We start from the raw sequence: 16,504 nt of genomic DNA on the forward strand, positions 1-16,504 counted from the left end.
CTAAGCCCTGTCTGCGCAAGAACTCACAGTGCTCTGGGTCCTCCTCGGCTACTTCGGGGATACTGAACAGTCTCGTACTGTGCGGGGCCTGCAGGGGGCCCTCGGGCTGCTCCAGGAAAGCCCCTTCAGAGGTCCTATGCTTATAGCACTCCTAAGGGGACACGTGTGACAAACAGTGTGTGAGCAGACATGAAGTGGGTGAGGGAGGGAAAGAAAACACAGACAGCATTAGTCTCGGAGGCCACAGGCAGAGGCATGCTGCTGGGGAGGGGGAGTGGCATGCTCCTGCCGGGCTCTGAAATGGGAATGGAGTGGGTGAGAGGATGGAGCCGGGCGGCAGACCATGCACTGAACCAGGGTAGCAGGTGGGGGCTGGGAGCAGCTGGGTGGCACAGAGGCAGGGTGCTGCCCATGGACCAAGCTGCTTGGTTCTGTGAGCTGCCTGTGCCCAGAGCACCTGGGCGATCTAGGCCCTACTGCCCATTGGCTGTGCCCACAACCTCAGGACAGCTGCCACTGGACACAGGGTGTGACTGAGCCAAGTCACAGAGCAGTTCCTGTCCATTCATTCTATTCCTAACTTAGCTGAACTCCTTTCCCACCCGCTCCGGATCACCTCTCTCCCAGCTAAAATGTAAGTGTCACACTGGGACCTGGTCACTCGGCGCCGTGGCCTTGCTCTGGGACCAGTGCCTGCTCCACTGTCTTGCCCGTCAGTGTCTGCAAAGGCCTGCAGGTCCGCCCGACCCTCCTCCAGGTCCTGGACTTCAAGGCTACCAAGGGCCCCAGGGCCTGGCCCCATGTTGGCTCACCAGGAAGGTGTGCTGGGGTCTGCACGGCCCTGCCCGACTGTTCACCCAGCCTCAGCCTCTGCTGCCCTGCTGGGCACCGAGGGGGTGTCTCTGCTCTGGGAAGACTGACCCTCCAGGCCAGGGTTTCCCCCCCGGCCTCTAGGGAGCTCATGGGACGGACCGCATGGGAACATTATAATCTGCTGACCTGCTGTCTCCACATGGGCCCGCAGGCTCCATGAGCACACGGTGTGGCAGTTCACAGGTGCAGCATCTGCCACGTGTGTGGGGCCCACTGAGCCCAGGTGAGCAAGTGAAGGGGCAGGCACCCTACCTGCTGAGAACATCCCCCACTGGCTAACGGGACAGCGAGGGCATCAGTTCTGAGAACATTATGGTGAAAACAACTATGGTGGAGAGCAGGGGTCTCCGGAACCATTCCCGGGCCAGCAGGGACGTGCGGGCGACTGGACTATGCCAGCCGGGAAACAGGCTCCACCGCAGCTCGGGGAGCCCAGTGTGGCAGGTCCCAAGCCCTGTCTCGGAATTTCTAGAGAAGTCGGAAATCCAGATCAGCCTGCGAATCTCCTGATTTTAAACGTGAGAGCACCAACAAACTCGTGACCCTGCAGCTGTCAGTGGCCCCAACTCCCGCCACCCTGTGCCCCACTTCCTACCAGCCGTGATGTCCCACTCAGCTGCTCCCAAGGGGGTGGGGGCTGTGCTTGTGGGGGTGGGACATGGCCATGGGGTTTTCTAACGACCTCGCTTGCCCTCTGGGCCTCCTCCCTGGGAGAGAAGTGGCCGTTTGCTCCTTTGCTCAACAGTTCTCAGGAAGCACCATCCCGGGAGCTTCCCCACCACAAGAAGAAACATGGTGACAGCAGGAAACCCATGTGCCCTTCACCTGCCCGGCTATGAGCACTCGGGTGTCTGGGGGAGGTCAGACTGGCAGCTTGGGGCCTCTCTCCCTCAAGAAAGGCTCCTGAATCCCGCTGGGTGGGTGGGAGCTGGTGGGGGCAGGGTGAGGAGCCAGCGAGAGGAGCGGGAGCTGCAACCGTGCGGGTTTGCATAGGGACCGCGTGTTCTTGGCGCCGGCCTTTGCGGGAGAACAGCCGTCAGTCTTCCTATGCAAGGACACACTGGGTTGGCAGCCAGATTCGGGTGTTGCCTTCTGTCCACCATTCAAAATGCATGACTCTGAACTAGAGAAGCGCCGCGGTTGGCCCTTTCTCCCCCAGCGTGAGTCTCCTCTCCAAAGCCTTTTCCATCCAAAAAGCCCACATGGGTCCTACCAGCTGTCCAGCCTTTTGTCTGTCTCCCCTACAAGGTTGGGAAGGGCTAGAGGGCAGGGGTCATGTCCATCCTTGCACCCGCACCCCGAGGTGACCAGCCCACACTGCCCGGCGGCTGAATAAACGCCTGAGCCAGAGCAGCCAGCAGCGTGGTGGACTGTGCCCCAGACAAGGACAGGGGACACACACAAGGGCCAGCCTCCCACCAGGCTCCACGTCCATGACTGTGACCTTCCAGCAAACCCCCGGCTGACAGCCACACCAGAGGATGCCAAGGGCACGGTCTCTGGTGGGAGGTGCCTAAGAAGGGCTCGTGTGTGGGCCCCACTGCCCTCCCAGCCCTCCCACCCTCCTGCAGGGCTCAGCTCAGTTGTGGGACCCCCGCAACCCCCCAGCCAGCCCCAGGTGTCCCGATCCCCAGCTCTGACTCGGGACCCCTGCTCCCCCGGCTGCCGACCCTCAGGATGGGCGCTCAAGGCCAGGCGCGGGGTGTGGGGCCTTCATTGCTCGACTCCTTCCCACTCGATTCCTGGTGCCACATGGATTCTCCCAAACTCCCTCACCCAGACTTTTTGGCAGAGAGGACAGACCAAAAGGAAGGACAGGGGATCCCCGGATGCAAATTCAATGGTGAGAAGAAGCCAATCCAGATCGATGGGCTTCCAGGGGCAGCAAGGCGAGGCCCCCTGGAGCCACCCACAGCCCCAGCAGAGGGCAGGACCAGGGAGGGAGCCCGTGTGGCCACTGACCTTGAGGGCGCCGTGGGTCGTGCCGCTGGGCCGCCGGCGGCCCCCGCCCTCCAGCTGCATCTCCGAGCACAGCTCCTCCTCGTCTTCCTCCATGATGTCGGAGAGGTCGGAGCCGCGGCTGCTCTCCGTGTGGTACTCGTCTCCGTGGCAACAGTGTGGCTGGGGCAGGGGGATCGCGGGAGCATCTCCTCAGTGCCGTGTGCCCCCCCCCCGTGCCCGCCCTCCTCTGCTAACTCGTGAGCTGCGTCCACACACTCGTGAGGTCGCCAAGGCACAGGCCTTGTGACATCTCAGCTTCCCAGACCGACCGAGGCGGCTGTCACACGGCCTGGCACGCCCCCCCCCCCCCCCCCCCCCCCCCCCGTCTCTCTCAGGGACCCAGGGCTGTTCTGACCTCCAGAGGCCCGTGCGGGGCACTGACAGCAGGAGCTGCCCGGCCACGTGCCTGGCACTCACCGGCTTGCCAAGCTCGGAGCCTTTCAGAAAGTCGTCCACCGAGGTGCCCCTCCTCTTGACGTCCGGGGACTCGTAGCCGTCCTCCTCATCCGAGTTGGCGTATTGCCTGCTCCTGTCGAGGAACACGCTCCTTTTCTCTAACTTGGAAGGAGAGGAAAGACGTGGGTGAGCGGAGGCGTCAGAGGCGGCCGCAGAGGGAAGGGGTGTCCAGGCCCCTGGGTCTTCTGGGTTCGACCCTTCCCTTCGCCCACCCTCCAGCTCCCTCAGAGCCACTGTGCCAAGGGCCCTGGTCAGAAACCACTCTGGCTCCTGGGCCGTTTCTGAGGCTCCCGCCCACGCTCACGCTCACCAGAACCAGGCCTGGACTTCACTGGAAGTAACCCATGGAGACCAGCGGAAAGCCTGGCTCTTACTGTGACCACTTAGCACTTTCTAGAAAAATGAACCTCAGATGTTTGCTCTCTCCACACCTGCTGACAGGGTGGGCCGGCCGGGACCCAACAGCCCCAGGAGTCCCTGGGCCCCATCTCTGCCTCCAGCTCCTCAGAGCCCTGTGTGGGGTCTCAAGGCTGTAGGGTGCTTGGCTGCCATCCGAAAGGGCAGGGGCAGTGTCACCCGCCGGGCCTTCTGCCCACGGAGCATCGCCAAAGCTGCGAGTACCGTCGGTAAGGCCTCTACTCTGAAGCCCGCAGGGTGAAGTGTGTGCCCGTGATAAATGCGATTATTCTGAAGTTTTTTCTTTGGCCAAGACCACAGGTTGGTGTTTAAGTTTTAGAGGCCAATACTGAACAAATCTGAGTTTTCACCTAAAAGCCTGGCCTGAATGTCTGTTGCAGCAGCTCTCTGTGCCCCCCACCCTCCACCCACCCCATGTCCTGGGCGTGGTGCCTCTCCGCTCTGACATCCAGGGGGGTCCCTGACCTGCCCCAGCCCCTGGGACTCCCAGGAAGTGGGGAGTCTCCCAGCACCAGCACTCGGGTGTGGCCAGGAGTCACCATCCTGGGGACCCCATGGGCTGGCTGGGAGCACTGCTGTCCCTGCTGCCCTAGGCCAGGGCCCTGACCATACAGCAGACTCCTGGGCACCCAGGGAGCAGATGGGGCTTGTCCCAGGCAGGGAGGGGTGCTGGGTCCAGCTCAGTTCTAGATCCTATGAGTGGAGGGCAGCCTCACCTCACAGGTGTCCCTGAAACTTCCACGTCTCATTGCACCTGACACCTGAATACAGTCCCACACTCTCTGTCCCCGCAGCCCAGACAATTCCTAGTAATAACCACGCAAATATATTTATGTATTATGTATGCATGTACGTAAACATGTCCACCGGTATGTGCATCTGTGTGTGTGTGTGTATGTATGTTACACGTACACACACACACACACACACACACAGAGCAAGAACTCGGAGGTGAGCAGGGCCAGGGCCCATTTAGGAAGATGGGTCCCCAGGCCGACTCCCAGGAGGCCCTGCCAGCTCCCTGCACACAGACCGAAGCCTGGCTGGGGGCTGGTCACAGCGGTTCTCTAGGCCTGGCTGGTGGATGACCGTTGCCTCTGGGTATTGGGTCCACTTCGCAAAATAAAAACACATTCTGATTCCATCTGGATCAGGCCTGAAAGCAGCCCAAGGGGAGAGTGGAGAACACACGGCAACCACAGTGGCGAGCACTTGGATGGGGGGTCAGCGTGCACTCAGGAGAGGTTGGACCAGCTCGGGAATCAGCCTTACCCTGCTGCTCTCAGCCACTCTCTGTGCAGCCTCCCGGGCCATGGCCTTGGCGACAGAGGTGGACACAGGGGCCCCCTGTGGCTGCGGGAGGATCCGACTGGGCGAGGGTGACCGCCTCCCAGGAAGGCCGGGCAGCTCCAGCATGTGCCCGTGGGAAGGCACCCGGCCCTGCTCCCAGGCCTCGTCCACTCTGACGTGGGGACCAGGGCGGTCATCTTTGGTATCGGGGACTCCGGCACTTGCTAATGGCTTCGGTGTGGGAGTTCTCGGGGGGGCTGGAGGCACCAGGAGATCGGGGGGGATGGCAGCGATGGCAGAGTCCACAGACTCGCCCTGCGCAGAGAGGGTCCGCACGGTCACGCCCTTGGCTTCCAGGCTCCGCAGCCTCAGCAGCTCCACGGCTGTGCCATCTGCCGTGGGGGCGATGACCTCAGCCACCTGCCACAGAGGAAGCCCACAGAGGTGACGACCTCAGCCCTGCCCCTGCCAGCTCCCTGCATCCCTGAACCAGGGCCCACCTCAGACGGCCTCTCGTGGCCGGGAATCAGGGCCCCATCGGCCATGCTGCGCAGCCTGGGCCTCAGGGAGTCTCAGGGAGGGGCCCGGCGGGTCTTCAGATGCCAGCACTCCAGGGGCCGCCACCACCCCCTGCTGCTGGAGGCTGGAATGCCAACTAAGGCCACGAAAGGAAAGGCTCTGTGTCCAGAACCAATTCAGAGACAGATGAAGGTCACGGGAGGGTCAGGACACAAGGCTCATTATGGCCAAAACTGGGCAGCGGGAAGGGCCAGGCTGAGGCTGGGATGGGCTTCCTGTCCAGCGGACACAGGGCCCAGGAGCAGAGACGGTGTCCACGGCTGCAGGGGGGAGCTCACAGAGGAGCTGGAGGCAGCTCAGGCACTCGCGCCCCCCAGTGGTTCAGCCCTTGCTCCTTTGGGGGAACGGGGCTGGAGGGAGGGGGGCGACAAGCTCCCGCCCCAGAGGCAGGTGTGTCTCGTTCCTGCACCGGGATGGGGATGGGGATGGGGCCGAGGCTATGGGCTTCCCTATGCTAGACATTGGAGTCAAGGCCGGGCCACATGTCAGTGTGGGGGGTTCGTCAGCCCGTCTTCTATGGAGGGGCCCTGATATTAGGGAACTCAAGGCAGGTGGACTTTTAATCCTGGGGCAGGAGAACGGGAAAGGTGCGGAGCGGGGCAGGTAAGCAGTGGGGGGCAGGCAGGGAATTCCAGGGAGGGGGACGGGACAGAAGAGGAGGGGCTCAGGGCCCTGCAGCAGCCCTGGGTGGCCAGGTGGTGGGTGTTTAATAAGTGCTGGTGGGTTGAGGAGGGAGAGACAACGCTCCCAGCGGTCACCCCTCCACAGAGCAGGTACCGGCCACCCTGGGGCAAGGTCCTGCCCCAAAGACTCACCCTCTGCCCTTTTGCATACACGCCGTAGCCCGTAACGTTGGCCCCGTTGGAGAGCCCGGTGGTGGTCAGGGCAGGGGGCTTCCAGGAGACATAGACGGTTGCTGGGGTGGCCCCAGCTTGGACAGTGACATCTTGGGGGGCAGCCGGGGGACCTGGGGACAGAGAGCAGAGGAGCTCTTACGGCGTGGCCCATGCAGGTGAGCTCTTCCTACGCCGGCTGGTCTCGCCCGAAAGGAGGCCGTTCATTAGAGGTGCCCACTCCTAGCTGTCGCACAGAGTCACGGGGACGCGGTCAGCAGCATCCTAACCGCCTGTACAGTGGCAGGTGGTCGCCGACGGATCGTGGGGACCACTCGGCGCAGCGTGTGAATGTGGAATCCCTGTGCTGTGCCCCTGAAACTCACGCACTGTTGTGTGTTGATTCCACTTGAGTAAAAGGCATGAGAAAAAGGGGTCACCGGGCAGGGAGACGGGGGTGAGCGCGGAGGGCGCAGCTCAGGCTGTTCTCTGGGGAACTACCCCCCCCACGCCCGTGTCTCACAGGTGATTCGGGGGGTTCCAGGTTAACGTCGGCTGCAGGCGGCTTTCCCCTCGGCTCCCCCGCGCCCCTCACCTGCACGGTGGCATCGTTGTTCCTCGGCCCCAAGGGAAGGCTCACCTGCGGGCAGCGTGGAGAACTCCGCGAAGGCCTCCTTCCTTTCCCGCTGCTCCAGGGGCAGCTGCCACGGCATCTGGTGGGGCCTGGCCAGGACCTTGACCTTGTAGGCCGTGTTGGGCCTGAGGTTAAAGAACTGGTACTTGTACCTGGCGGCCTTGACCACGTCCAGCTCCTGCTCGTCGAGGAAGATCACATGGCTGTAGTTGCTGTTGGTGGGCAGCCAGGAGAGCTGGGCGGAGATCTGGGTGATGTTGTCCACCCTCAGGTGGGAGGGGGCCACCACCACCTCCTTGCCCACGAGCAGCGTGCACCGCAGCTGGTCGGAGCTGCCCCGGCTGGTCACACACTGCACGGACACGCGGTGAGTGCAGGCCGCCACATTCAGCTTCTCGATCAGGGCCTTAGTTCTGCCCGCCAGCGGGAGGCTGAGGCGCGGCTCCTGGTCCACCAGCACAGTGTAGCCGCCCAGGGTCCCCCACCCCGGCGGCACAGCCGGGGGCTCCCAGCCCACAATGACACTTTTGGCGAGTTGCTTGATGAGGGTGATTTTCCTCGGGTAAGGCACGATGTCTTCTCCGATGTCGTCGATACTCACATCCAGCGTCCCCACACCGTTGTCGGTGATGCCCGAGTCCAGGCGCGTGGGGGAGTGCAAGTCGAGAATGTTCTCCCCATCCAGGCCGAGGCCGGAGTGGTTGATAAAATTCTGGCCTTGTTCCGTCCCCAGTGCGCTTAACCGGGCCTCGCTGTCCTGGACAAAGTCCACGAAGTTGGAGGGCACCAGACCCCGCTGCCCATCCAGGAGTTCGCCTGCTGGGTGCAAGGACAGGGTTATCGCCCACAAGCACACGGGGTCCTGACAGGCCACAGCAGAGTGACGCAGGGTCACAGCGGATTCCTCAGCTGAGACGCCACCCCCTCAGGACCCGGGTCCCACTGCTGCGCATCGGAGCCTGAAGCCTCACGTTCATTCACCTGCAGCTGTGACTGACTACCTGCTACACCTGGGATGACACCCGTGACGACAGGGCTGCACCCAGCACACAGCAGGTGCTCAGTAAATGTCTGTGTAGAAGGACCAACAAACATGTAACCTACATGGGTTTGGAGGGTGAACTATGAACTTGCTCCTAGTTTTGATTCAGGGGTTACACGGGTCGAAATCGAAGGTGACTCTCCCCCTGCAAAGCGCCATGAGCAGCTCCGTGAAATTCCCAGTGGCCCATGTGGTCCCAGAACCACCTGTAAGCTGAGCAGCCAAAAAAAAAAAAAAAAATCCAGCCGACTAGCACTTTCCAGGAAGGTGGGTGCCTTGGGGGTCATGTGGGGACCTCTTTCTGTGGGTGAAATGGTCTAGCCTCTGTGTTCTCCCTACTTGAGAGGCTGGAAGGTCCTGGGAGCTAAGGCTCGGGAAACTGAGGCGCTTTGAGGAGGAGGTTTGGGTGATCTCCGGGCACCCATGGGAAAGGACCAGGTCCCCTACTCAGTCTGCAGGAAGGGCCCCTGGAGGCCAAATGGCCCGGGGGCTGAGGGGGGCTGAACACTGCCATCTGCCCCCCACCCACCCGCCGAGGGACGGTGATGGGCCCACAAGATGCCATGACAACCGTCCAACCCGTCCTGGATTCCACCAGAGTAAATGCGGACAGATCCTGCCCCGGACCCTCTCAGGGTGCGGGTCTGGAACAGTCGGTCCCTCGCCTGGAGGGCGCTCTGTGAACACAGCCTCGTTGGCCCCAGGGGGGATGACCTGCCGGTGGTGACCGGTCTGATAACTCCCATCTGCTGAGCAAGGACTTCGCCCCAGGCCCTCCTCCGACCACAGCGGTGCCTTGTTATCCTCATGGCCCCCCAGGTGACCATCTCCATCCCACAGCCAAGGAAACCGAGGCACCGAGAGGTGGCGTGAGCGTCTCGCTGTCACACGGACAGCCCGGCTCTTCGCTTGGGCACACACTCGTACACGGGTGAGCAAAACCGTGACGGGAACGTGAGCTTATGAGAGTGAAGACGTTTCTGCCACCCGCCAAGGTGAATTTCCTGGGTGACCGTCCACAGTGACTGCCATTCGTGGAGGTGACCGAGCCCACAGGCGGGGCTGCCGTGCATGCACGTCTGGGGGACCAGCCTGTCTGTCAGCCGGGTAGGGGACCCGCCACGTTTAACAGACCTTCATAGAAGCCGTCTTCATCCATGTCCCCGTGGACGTAGAGGTATCTCCCCGCCGTGAGCGGCAGCTCAGCTTCGGGGTTCTCATTTGGGCCATCGAAGGGGTTATAGCTACGGGAGAAACAGCTCACTCAGAAGACGGGCCGATGGAGGCTGCTCCAGCCCAGCCCACCTCCCCTCCACAGGCCCGGGGGTCCCGGGCCGAGTCAGTTCTCTGTGCGCTGAGACGCAGCCGTCGCCACTTTCCTCCCACAGATTTAAAACACGGAGACGATTCCGAAACCTAGAGGTACATTTGGAATCTTTGTGCCAGGGGACGTACTTACATTTCTGCTATTTCTGGTCACACCTGTCACTTCTACCGTAACTATAAGTTTCCAAAACAGTAAGCGAAGAAGAAGAGAGCTAATCCTGCAGCTTTTCCGGATGGGCTGTTCAGCAAAGGTGCAGTCGTGGTGCACGTGTCGCTCAGGAGCCTGCTTATCTTCACTTCACAATGCGGCCTGACTGCCTCTCCACCTCGTGAAACAGTCTACCACAACCTTTTAATGGGCGTATAGTATTCCGCGGGAGAGTCTAACGTACTTTGGCTTCCTAATGCTGGGCACTGATGTTGCTTCCAGCTCTGGGCCAATAGGATCAGAGCTGCGTCACCATCCTCGTGAACCTCTTTGCACACTTGCTGCCCACAGATAAATCCCCCGGGAGCACGCCTGCTTGGTCAGAGTCACCCACATTTTTGAGGTCTTGGGGACGCACCTCCGAAGTGTCCTGACAGATGGATGTCCTGACCATTTTACCTTCCCCTCCCCACTAGGAGTATAAATGTGCCCACATCCTCAAGTCCCAAAATAGTGGAATTAACATCTTTGAACGTCATGTCCAACTTGCAGATAAAACGTATGTTACATAAGCTTCGTATTTTCTGATTAAAAGGTTAATTCATGTAAACAACAGAGAAGGCCTCAGTAAGAAGACAGAAACGACACTCCTGGCAGCTGTGCAGTTAGGTTACAGTGATGATGTAATGATCTGGCCGTGTCACCAGGAAGGTGCGTTTTTATTTAATTGCCATTAAACCTCAGTGAGAAGGCAGAGCAGAATTTCTTATTCCAAACTTTACAGCCTGGTGAGGAGACTGGAAGTGTCCAAAGTCACGAGCTAACTGAGCGGCGAGGGTAGGGCCAAAATTCAGGCCTCCCGACCCCTGCCCTGTGCAGGTGTGACCACACCAGCCCCTCTGTGCCACAGGCCCGCAGCCGGAGAGCCTGCTCAGCCTCCTCTCGGGGCCTGGGAAGGGGGGTCCGCGGCTCACAGCATGTCCTTGACCCGTCGCCTCATCCGCCCCACGCCCCAGGCTCAGTCTCCTGGGGCAGGGAAGCGTGGTCCTCACCTGTAGCGGGCGACACACAGGTGCACCTTCCCCGAGTATCTCTGCTTGGGGGGGTTGGCATTCTGTTCATTGTCCATCTGTAGACACAATGACACTCGGTTATGAAGCTGTAGTCTCACATTTCACGAGGGGACACCCAGAAAACCTCTCCCACGTCCCTCAGGGCTCTGCAGCCTCAGGTGCCGGAGTTCCCGTGAGGCACTCACTGAGCCAGGCCCTGCGAGGGGCTCGGGGGGCAAAGACAGACAATGATTTGTGCTCTCTCCTCTCAAGGGAGCAGTCCACAAGGAGACACAGGCCCCTGCGCTCAGCGTTCAGGATGAGACGGCCAGGACGGCCATGGGGTAGAGGGCATGGGGCTCTTTCCTCCCAGGTCCCCACTCTGCTTCCCCGCTGTCCTGGAGTCTGCAGAGCACAAGGACTGTCCACTATCTCCCTCCTCGCCACACTCGGGCCCGCTCCCAGGACAGGACTCACGTCTGACTCAAATCTGCATCTTGGGCCTCCAGATCTGGACAGAAAGGTGGGCTTGATGGCCAGAGGCTCCGGCTTGTCACCGGGGAGTGAGAGGGGCCGGATGTAGTCACCAATCGCAGTGCGGTTTCCAAAGGAGCTGTCCTGACCTGGCCACGGACATCGAGATAGTTGGACAGAGATGAAATGATGAAGCGATCCGCCGTCGGGGCGCACAGCGCTGTTCCCTCAGCCTGCTCTCAGCTGGCTTCGTGAGCCCCCAGGACTCGGCTCATCCAATAAATACGTCCTTTGCACCCGCTGTGTGCCCAGCGCCGCTGTGGGCATCGGGGGCACATGGTAGTGAACAGCGCAAAGCCCCTGCTCCCGAGACCTGTCGGCCTAGCGTTAAATTCACCAGCTGTGCGCGGCCCGCATGGGGGTCCCCGGCCCCCCTCCCCACCTCAGCCCAGGCTGCAGGGGCTCCAGGCACTCACCTGACCCGATGGAGGGGGCCAGTCCGTTCATGAACTGCGGGAAAGGCTTGCTGGGGGACAAGGGGGTGTCCAAGGAGGCCACGGAGGTGCTGCCCAGCAGGTCAATCTTGCCCGCGTGCTGCCGAAACTTCTCGAGGTCCCGAGACAGCAGGCTGAACTGCTCACTCTGCGCCCGGCACTTATCCTCCAGCTCCCGCACCTTGCACTGTGAGGGACGCGCGGGTCAGCAGGGCGGTGGGGTGGGGGGACGTGGCGAGTGCACGTCTGCGCGTGTGTGGCCATGTATGTTGGGTCGTGTGTGCCTGCGTGTGGCTGGGGCCGCCCGCTCCGTTGGAATGGCATCTGATGAAACCAAGCTTTCCGCACAGCTCCCTTCCCGGGTGAACGCGGGAACCACAGGTGCCACAAAATCCCACCAACGCTCAGATCACCTCGCACCGTGGACTGTTCCAGGCTCTGTGCGCACCAGGCACTTCGCGGTTGAAATTTGGAGCCAGAGGTGGTGACACAGCCCAGACTTGGGGAGAGCTCAGCCGCTCACCCCCCAAGGCACTTTCATCCTGGGGGCCCCGGCCCTGGTCCTGCAGACCCTCAGAGGACACCTCGCTAGCAATGAAAGAGAAAGTCTATCTGCAGGATTGTCTAGCAACCTGGCTGTGGTCTGCAAACACCTGGAGACACCTCAGGAACACGGGAGGATGGCGTCTCCCTCCGGGACTCAGGTCAGGGAAGGGGCTGCCTGGCCGCTCCCTCCTGTTCTCTCCGGTTCTTTCCCCAGTTCCGCCCTGGTTGCATCCCACCCCCTCTGGGCCCTCCGGGGATGCTGCACCCCCGTGCCGGGCTGGGCAGCGAGGCAGGAGGGTGGGTGGAGCCAGGCCCCGGTGAGTCGGCCTGGCCGCTGCAGGTCTACGGTGCTTTCCCGGCCCTGCGTCTCCCAGCCCGGCCGCTGACACCCACGCACCCAGGCAGAGGGCGGCTGCTCAGAGGCGCTCAGCCTGACCGCCCGTGAACAGACGGCGCGTCATCGGGCAAGTGGCTATAACTGGAACGAGCAGCGGGGGCGTGCGGACTTGGGTGTGGTATTTATAAAAATGCAGAAAACAGCCAGAGCCCCGACGACCAGCGTCCTGCTCCCTCGGTTGCCCGGGGCCTGTCGTCTGCAAAGCCCGAGGCTGTGCGAGCCCGCGAGAGCCCCCGTTTCCTCAGGGTCACCCCCAGTCGGGGCACCTCTCCCGGCCTGGCTCCTGCCCGCAGTCGTCACACACACAGAGCCACCCTGCCAGCCCGTCTGAGCCCCAGGGCCCCGCGGGACACGCGGTGCTGACCCTGCAGCGCGAGGGCGGCCACCACGGGAGAGCGGGGAGCGGAGCTGCCGTGGAAACGACCTCGCACTGGGCAGCGTGCGGGCTCGGCGCCCTCAAAGCGAGTCTGCGCCGGCTCCCGTGACTGGGGCATTCCCTGAACCGTCCAGCTGGAGCGCAGTGCACCCCGGCTGGTGGGTGCGGGGCACGAGGGCCCCTCTTCCTGTCGGGTGTGCGTTTTCCACGCAGGTGTCGTGTGGACAGATAAGCATGTCTGGCGGGACGGGACCCCAGGCCTCCCGTGCTGCCCTCGGGGAGCCGGCGAGGAGAGAAGGGGAGGCCTCCGGGGACAAAGATGGAGTCAAGGTTTGTCCTGGGCCGGCTGGGCCCCCAAACACAGGAGCAGGCGGGGCTCCCTGGACCCCCCCTCCTCCCTCCCAGCTGGGGCGTGTGGGTTCCGGTTGTGAAGGCCATTCTGGACGTGGGGACAGGGATCGCCCCCCGGTTCCTGGGAGAAAGAGAATCCCTGAGGGACACGGGGCGCAAAGCCTGGTGAGGCGTAAGCCCGTATGATTGCTCCCCGTTCTCCGCGTGGACGGCTCCCTCACACTGACTGTCGCCTGCGTTGCCTCACAGACCCTGGGATTCAGATGTGGCAGACACAACGCCACGGGCCGCAGCCCTGGCCTCGCTTCCCGGCCACGTGACTGGCCCGGCCAGTGGCCACAAGCACAGGTGACACTGGTTCCGCAGCTGAGGCCCAGAAGCGTGGCGATGAGCCCCCCAAGCCACCTGCCTCACCGCAGACAGAGCTACAGCAGACACGGACACACAGGTGCAACGTTCAGGCCAGGTCTGAATTCCGGTGACCGACCGACCCGGTCCTAGCCTCTCAGTCTCGGGGCTCTGGGTCACGCGGCTGGCCGTGGGTCGTCGGAATCCACAAAGCCTGAAAGTTACAGCCTCGGCACAAAACGGGAAACCAGCTCTCAGGGCCTGCTCGGCTCTCCAGAGACCAGAACTGAGTGTCTCAGGACAGATGAAATCGGACGCCTCCGGGGGCTCCACAGGCAGCTCCCCCTCGAGGCCCCGGCCACCCCAGGGCCCCACCGCCCTCTGGTGCATCGGGAGCTGCTGGATTGGGAAGGAGGGGGTTGAGCGGGCCCAGGGAGCGTGGCTGCCCCAGGCACTGGGAAGCGTCACCAAGCACACGGGCGGGAACAGCCTTCCCTAAAGTACCTGCATGCTCTCCAAGGTGTTCTGGGCGAAGCAACAAGACACAATCACAGAAAGACGTGAATGAAAGAAGACATGGTTCCCAGCACCCGCACTGCCGGCCTGTTTTCCGACCAAAGCACGTTACGGCCCCCACCGCGCGTCAAGGTGGGCATGCAGGCCACCAGCACGGGGTGTGGCCCCGGCAGGACCGTCACCGCGGCAGCTCGGGCGGCAGTTAGGACAACAGACCATCAGCGCAGTGAGCTCCCGGTGACTGGGGAAGAGCAGCTAAGCCTGCAGCCAGCAGATGGTGCAAATTAAAGTGCGGGGGCGGTGCAGGTGCGGCCTGCGGTTTCTCTGGGAGATGGGGGCCAGGGGACACCTGCGGTCATGCATCTTCCCACCTGCCATTCGTCACACTCGCTCCTCAGATACTCATTAGCTAATGGACGCTTTCAAAAGATCAATTTTAATATATATGATGGTAATGGCGGAACCTTTCCTGCGGGAGAAACAGACTTTACACGGCAGGGTAAGAGATGCACAGGTTCTGTCTTAAGTGGCTGCTGCCTCCCTGGGGACAGGGACAAGATCATCTTAAAGAGGCAACCGCAGCCCCATCTGGCGGTGGCAGGCAGGAAGAGGCCCCGCTGGCCTTTCTCCTGGACCGGAGGGGGGCCACGCCCTGGGGCTGTGCCTGGACTTCAGGGGTCGGCCTTGGGTGGCCTCTGTCTCGGGGGCTGGAAGCCTGGCCTGCTCGTTAGGACCTGTTTACTATGCATGGAGGTTTCACGTGGGCACAGGCCTCTGGGACGAGCCCAGGAACTCCATCCAGCTCTGCCCGTCAGCTGGCTCCCCAGGGGGCTGGCGCCAGGCCGGGACCAGGGACAGAGGAGGGTCACTCCCGGCACAGTGCCCACCCTCACGTTGGTGGACTTGGTGCCTCTTCCCTGCCCAGCCCCCACCATCGGGGCGGCTGAGGAGGGCCACCTGCTGTGCTGGCTGAGGACAGGGCGGTGGCCGTGCTTCCGATGGTGCCCTGCGCTTCGATTCCCTCGGTCATCCTTTCTCTAAGTCTGCAAATGTTTCCCCAGATGCCAACTGCCAGGCGCTCCCTCGGGATCAGTGCTGTCCCCTGAAGATGTGCTCTGCGCAATTCCCTCGGTGGCAGGACGCCCACAGGCAGGGCCCACCCACCCTTCTCCCTGGGGGAAGCAGGCCCCTCGCCTGCCGGACGTGAGCCGAGTGCAGGAGAGCTGGGGGCGGCTGCAGCCACCTTGCTGCCCGGAGGGGCCTCCACTTGACACCCAAAACTCCTTCCCATGCGAGGCCCATCCCCCCAGCTTTCCACCCACGAGGAGCCGGCACGGGCGAGAGGACCACGCCTGAGCCCCGGCCGAGGGAAAACTGCGTCACGGTGGGAACTGCGACGGCTCCTTGGCACCGGCTGCCGGTGCGGAGGAGCCGGGAGGACCGCGCACGGCGCTCGTGACCCGTTCCCGTGGGCACTCGGCAAGCCCGGCCTGAGCGGCTGCGTCTGCTGGGCCGGACGGACCCTCCCTGAGCTCGGCCCCGGAAGGAGAGCCCACGGGCCGCCCGCTTACCTCTAGCAGCTGCACGGCACCTTCATGCTCCTTCTTAGCTTCAACCTGAGCCTTTTTGATGATAAAAAGACCAAAGTGAGTGGGAGAGCGTGGGATTCACGTCCAAGTTACCGGGAGTAAGCCCCTGGCTTTCACCCCCTTAATAAGCCCCAGGTCCTGAGCAGCTCTCCTGTTTCTCCCCCTCTGGGCAGCTGGGTCTGCCTCTGCTCTGAGGCTCGGTGGGCGGGTGGGACTGGGGGCCTGAGGGGGCAGCCCCCCGATTCTGTTCCCGAGGCCAGGTCGCGCGCACGCGGCTGAGCCCGTAACAGCAGGACAGTTCTTCCCGAAGCCTCGGGTGGCACCATCCTGTCCCCAAATGTCCTTAACTGTTTGGAAACAAAACGCAGTCATTCGAACGTGACCCCGGAATAGCGGAAGGTCAACCGAGGTCACACAGGCCCTGAAGGGAGGCCCCGAGGGGCGCCCTGAGCCTCCAACAGGACGGGTCAGCAGCTCCGCCTGTAACGGTGGCGGGTGGGGGGCACCGTCTTCAAATTGGAGCAAAACCATCTGCTCCCAGAAGAAAAAATTCTACAAGTTTCACTAAAGAAACTTCTCGGGATGGCGGCTGCTGGGGCCAAATGAGAATTCACCCAAAACCGAAACGCAACGTGGCTACGCCTTGTCCCCGCAGACCCCGAGCTCCGGGGGGAGGACGGGGTGTCTGCTGCATTTCCGCCCTCTTTTCCAGGAGGAGCCCCTGAAATCGCCGGGACCCAGCCCTCCCCTGTCCCGAGTACA

At 62.4% G+C, this 16,504-nt stretch overlaps 1 protein-coding gene across 17 annotated transcripts in view; it reads right to left on the reverse strand.

Annotated features, from left to right (window-relative positions):
• The window catches only part of RIMBP2 (RIMS binding protein 2), a 63,518-nt gene that overhangs the window by 10,171 nt on the left and 36,843 nt on the right, over positions 1-16,504 (reverse strand). For 9 of the 17 annotated variants that reach the window (XR_013997819.1, XM_081123143.1, XM_081123145.1 and 6 more), the window contains 10 exons: positions 15,725-15,775; positions 11,602-11,806; positions 11,129-11,274; positions 10,652-10,728; positions 9,260-9,369; positions 7,090-7,902; positions 6,432-6,583; positions 5,020-5,457; positions 3,292-3,432; positions 2,836-2,994 (listed from right to left, as the gene is read on the reverse strand). Coding sequence is in view for 16 of the 17 variants with exons in the window: in XM_081123143.1 (XP_080979269.1) it covers positions 2,836-2,994; positions 3,292-3,432; positions 5,020-5,457; positions 6,432-6,583; positions 7,090-7,902; positions 9,260-9,369; positions 10,652-10,728; positions 11,129-11,274; positions 11,602-11,806; positions 15,725-15,775 (2,292 nt within the window). In the remaining variant the exon portion in view is untranslated. The remainder of the gene's footprint in view (positions 1-2,835; positions 2,995-3,291; positions 3,433-5,019; positions 5,458-6,431; positions 6,584-7,089; positions 7,903-9,259; positions 9,370-10,651; positions 10,729-11,128; positions 11,275-11,601; positions 11,807-15,724; positions 15,776-16,504) is intronic. The other 8 variants (XM_081123142.1, XM_081123138.1, XM_081123147.1 and 5 more) reach the window with 3 other exon arrangements.

The sequence above is a fragment of the Miniopterus schreibersii genome (genome assembly GCF_964146895.1).
Source record: "Miniopterus schreibersii genome assembly, chromosome: 20".
NCBI lineage: Eukaryota > Metazoa > Chordata > Mammalia > Chiroptera > Miniopteridae > Miniopterus > Miniopterus schreibersii.